This window comes from Piliocolobus tephrosceles, chromosome 5 (assembly GCF_002776525.5).
Source record: "Piliocolobus tephrosceles isolate RC106 chromosome 5, ASM277652v3, whole genome shotgun sequence".
Lineage (NCBI taxonomy): Eukaryota > Metazoa > Chordata > Mammalia > Primates > Cercopithecidae > Piliocolobus > Piliocolobus tephrosceles.
In genome coordinates, this window is record NC_045438.1 from 150,369,856 (window position 1) to 150,374,361 (window position 4,506).

General features: G+C 48.5%; 1 protein-coding gene across 1 annotated transcript; it reads left to right on the plus strand.

Annotated features, from left to right (window-relative positions):
• The first annotated feature begins 278 nt into the window (after nucleotides 1–278).
• Nucleotides 279–1,656, plus strand: NHLRC1 (NHL repeat containing E3 ubiquitin protein ligase 1). Its single transcript, XM_023209665.2, has one exon. It carries the CDS (start codon nucleotides 344–346, stop codon nucleotides 1,529–1,531), a length of 1,188 nt encoding a protein of 395 aa, XP_023065433.1. The 5' UTR covers nucleotides 279–343; the 3' UTR covers nucleotides 1,532–1,656.
• Nucleotides 1,657–4,506: the final 2,850 nt, after the last annotated feature.

Below are 4,506 nucleotides of genomic sequence, written 5' to 3' on the forward strand. Positions count from 1 at the left end.
CTGGTTCTTATTTTGCCACTTACAGGCTGGGTAACAGCGAGCAATCCTGTTGTCCTCAATAGGTGTGTTTCTTCATCTGAAAGTGTACGCAGTCCATCCATGACTGATGTGACGATTACAGGTCTACACAATGCACATGTGGATTTGTCTTGCAAACGTCCACGACCAGGCCCTCAAGAACAGTGCCGCGCATGCCCACCAAGGGGCAGCAGATCGCAGTGCAGAAGCCTGCGGCGCTTGACGTCAGGGCGCACGTCCCACCCCGTGACCGCGACTGTGACCGTGACCAAGAGCGTCTCTGGGGCACGGCCGGGTGGCGCGGCGGGAGTGCACAGGACCCGCCATGGCGGCCGAAGCCTCGGAGAGCGAGCCGGCGCTGCAGGAGCTCATGCGCGAGGCGGAGATCAGCCTGCTGGAGTGCAAGGTGTGCTTTGAGAAGTTTGGCCACCGGCAGCAGCGGCGCCCGCGCAACCTGTCCTGCGGCCACGTGGTCTGCCTGGCCTGCGTGGCCGCCCTGGCGCACCCGCGCACGCTGGCCCTCGAGTGCCCATTTTGCAGGCGAGCCTGCCGGGGCTGCGACACCAGCGACTGCCTGCCGGTGCTGCACCTCATAGAGCTCCTGGGCTCAGCGCTTCGCCAGTCCCCGGCCGCCCACCGCGCCGCCCCCAGCGCCCCCGGAGCCCTCACCTGCCACCATACCTTTGGCGGCTGGGGGACCCTGGTCAATCCCACCGGACTGGCGCTTTGTCCCAAGACGGGGCGAGTCGTGGTGGTGCACGACGGCAGGAGGCGTGTCAAGATTTTTGACTCTGTGGGAGGATGCGCGCATCAGTTTGGAGAGAAGGGGGACGCTGCCCAAGACATTAGGTATCCTGTGGATGTCACCATCACCAACGACTGCCATGTGGTTGTCACTGACGCCGGCGATCGCTCCATCAAAGTGTTTGATTTTTTTGGCCAGATCAAGCTTGTCATTGGAGGCCAATTCTCCTTACCTTGGGGTGTAGAGACCACCCCTCAGAATGGGATTGTGGTAACTGACGCGGAGGCAGGGTCCCTACACCTCCTGGACGTCGACTTCGCGGAAGGGGTCCTTCAGAGAACTGAAAAGTTGCAAGCTCATCTGTGCAGTCCCCGAGGGGTGGCAGTGTCTTGGCTCACGGGGGCCATTGCAGTCCTGGAGCACCCCCTGGCCCTGGGGACTGGGGTTTGCAGCACCAGGGTGAAAGTGTTTAGCTCAAGTATGCAACTTGTCGGCCAGGTGGATACCTTCGGGTTGAGCCTCTACTTTCCCTCCAAAATAACTGCCTCCGCTGTGACCTTTGATCACCAGGGAAATGTAATTGTTGCAGATACGTCTGGTCCCGCTATCTTTTGCTTAGGAAAACCTGCGGAGTTTCCAGTACTGAAGCCCATGGTCACTCAGGGTCTTTCCCATCCTGTGGCTCTTACCTTCACCAAGGAGAATTCTCTTCTTGTGCTGGACACAGCATCTCATTCTATAAAAGTCTATAAAGTTGACTGGGGGTGATGGGCTGGGGTGGGGCCCTGGAATCAGAAGCACTAGTACTGCCATTAATGACTTGTTTAACCCTGGATAAGTCACTTAAACTCATCTATCCAGGCAGGGATAATTAAAACTGTCTGGCAGACTTACAAAGCTTGGGACAATTATTAGAGATTCATCTACCATTTATTGAATGCATACTCTTTGTGCAAGGAAATTTGCAAATATTAGCTCATTTAATCCGTACTATCCAGTGAGGTAATTTTTTTCCTCCCATGATAGAGTCAAGCTCTGTCACCCAGGCTGGAGTGCAGAAGCATGATCACAGCTCACTACAGTTTCAACTTCCCCCACTCAGGTGATCCTTCCACTTCAGCCTCCCAAGTAGCTGGGACCACAGGCGTGCATTACCACATCCAGCTAATTTTTGTATTTTGATAGAGATGGGGTTTCACCATGTTGCCCAGGCTGGTCTCAAACTCCTGAGCTCAAGCAATCCACCTTCCTCGACCTCCCAAAGTACTAGGATTACAGGCATAGCCACCTTGCCTAGCCATAATTTTTATTATTAATCTCATCATACAAGTGAGAAAACTGAAACCCAGAGAGCTTAAGTGACTTCCTCAAGGTCATAGTTACTTACTGCGATAGTCACAATTTGAATTCAATTCTGATTCCAAATAAGTTGCGCTTAAATAAGATAACAGATGTGGGGAAAAGTATGTGAATGTATAGTGTTGCTATGTGTACTGTCTTTACAAGTAGCTAATTATTTTAGCACAAAGATGTGCAAAGAAAGGAGACTTTATGGAGAGTTCAGGAGAAAAAGGATTTTGTGGTGGCCATCACTTTCATTCAATTTGTGACTGCTCTGATGGCACATTAGATGAAGTTACTGTTGATCCTGAATTACGTGAATAAGAAAAACAATTGAACTGCTTATTAAAAAGGTAAACATGTCTTGTAATGCCTATATCTTCTCCAATATACATACTCAGAAAATAACACTTGGTTGTTTGAGAAAGGCCTATATTTACGTAAGTTCTAAACTAGTGCAGAACACACTACATACATATTGTCAGAGGGCCAGATGAAGCTCCTGTTACATGTTTATGTTACATGTTTATGGTTTTTTTTTTGTTTTTGTTTGTTTGTTCTTAGACACGGTCTCGCTCTGTTGCCCAGGCTGCAGTGAAGTGGAGTAATCACTGCTCATTGCAGTCTCAACACCCTGGGCTCAAGCGAGCCTCTTGCCTCAGCATCCTGAGTAGCTGGGACTAGAGGTGTGTCACTATGCCCACTAATTTTTAATTTTTTCGTAGAGATGGGATCTTGCTTTGTAGCCCAAACTGGTTTCAAGCTCCTGGGCTCAAGCGAGCCTCCTATCTTGGCCTCCCAAAGCACTGGGACTATAGGTATGAGCCACTGTGCCTCACCCATGTAAAGTAAAAGTGAGAGCCTAACTCCTGTGCCAGTCCACAAAAACCCATTTTGTTGTCAATGCTCTCATCATATAGCACAAATAGTAAGATTTGGGGCACCCTAGACCACGATTTATAAATGCATTCTAAACAAGTTCTATGGACAAACCTCTTCTCCCCACATGCACATACCCCACCCTTAAAGTCACCCCTAGGTTGGTGACTTCATGGGTGTTCTGAATACATACCAAGAAACATTCCAAGTGAAGATGTGAATTCAGACTTATTTGGTCATTTATGAGTAGAGCAACTGAGGACAAATCTTAGACCATTTTCCTTAAGAACAATGACGTTTTAGTGATTTTAGGATTAGTAGAGCCAATTCAAAAGATTTTTCTCTTTGGAATTATTAATGGCATCATCTCCGATTATAAAGCTGGACATGTGTCCTTTTCAAACAGCAGTCATGATAAAGGTGTGGAATATGCAACACAGGGAAGTATGTGAGCAAGGTAGTATTGCTGGTCATCGTGTGGATTACCTGACTTCAAGAATCAGGTGCGCATCTGTGAGATGATGTGGGCGTGTATCAGACCTGTGATAACAAGCCATCTTAGTCACTGCTATCTTTCCTTGGTAGATTATCAGGCTTGGGACTGGTGTGGGGCTGGATGCACAACATAAAAAGAACTGTATAAAGCAGCACTTCCCAGGAATGTCGTAAGATAGGAGCAGAGTTTCCTTGAGGAAGACACGAAGCTTGTTCTTGATTATCAGGCACACACGTGCTGAGAGAATCGTTTCAGTGACTTGTAAGGCAGATGCAAAATTTATCTTCCAGACTGTGTTCTTTTCTTTTTTTTTTGAGACAGAGTCTGGCTCTGTTGCTCAGGTTGCAGTACAATGGTGCGATCTCTGCTCACTGCAACCTCTGCCTCCCAGGTTCAAGCTATTCTCCTGCCTCAGCCTCTGCAGCAGCTGGAATTACAGGCACCCACCATCATGCCCAGCTAATTTTTGTATTTTTAGTAGAAACAACAAGTTTCACCATGTTGGCCAGACTGGTCTCGAACTCCTGATTTCAAGTGATCCACCTGCCTCGGCCTCCCAAAGTACTGGGATTACAGGCATAAGCCACCGCACCCAGCCAGACTGTGTTCTTTAAAGCAAGCTGGTTAAAAGGCTTGAGATATGTCATGCTGAACTCCAGGTTATTGAAGAAATCGGAGAATTCTGAGACAGGCAGGAAAAAATAACCCCAGCAGAAAGTAAAAGCTTCCAAGGTGATGAAGAAGGGTTGGAATGACTCGCACGGGTTGAAACAAAAGAACGTGCCCAGGAGTAAAGGGAGAAGGAAAAGAAAATAGACTCTTCCAGAATATCCCCCATGGCCTGCCTGGTGAGTCTATAAAAGCAAACACAGACACTTTGGCTCCTGTGTCAGCAGTTCCCACATCACCCTCCATCTATTCCAATTTTGCCCAATTCCCAATCCTTCGATTGTCTCCTGCTTTTGACCTTGTTCTACCCTCTGGACTTGCCGTCTGGAGTTGGCTTTCTCAATCTCTTTCCTTGGCA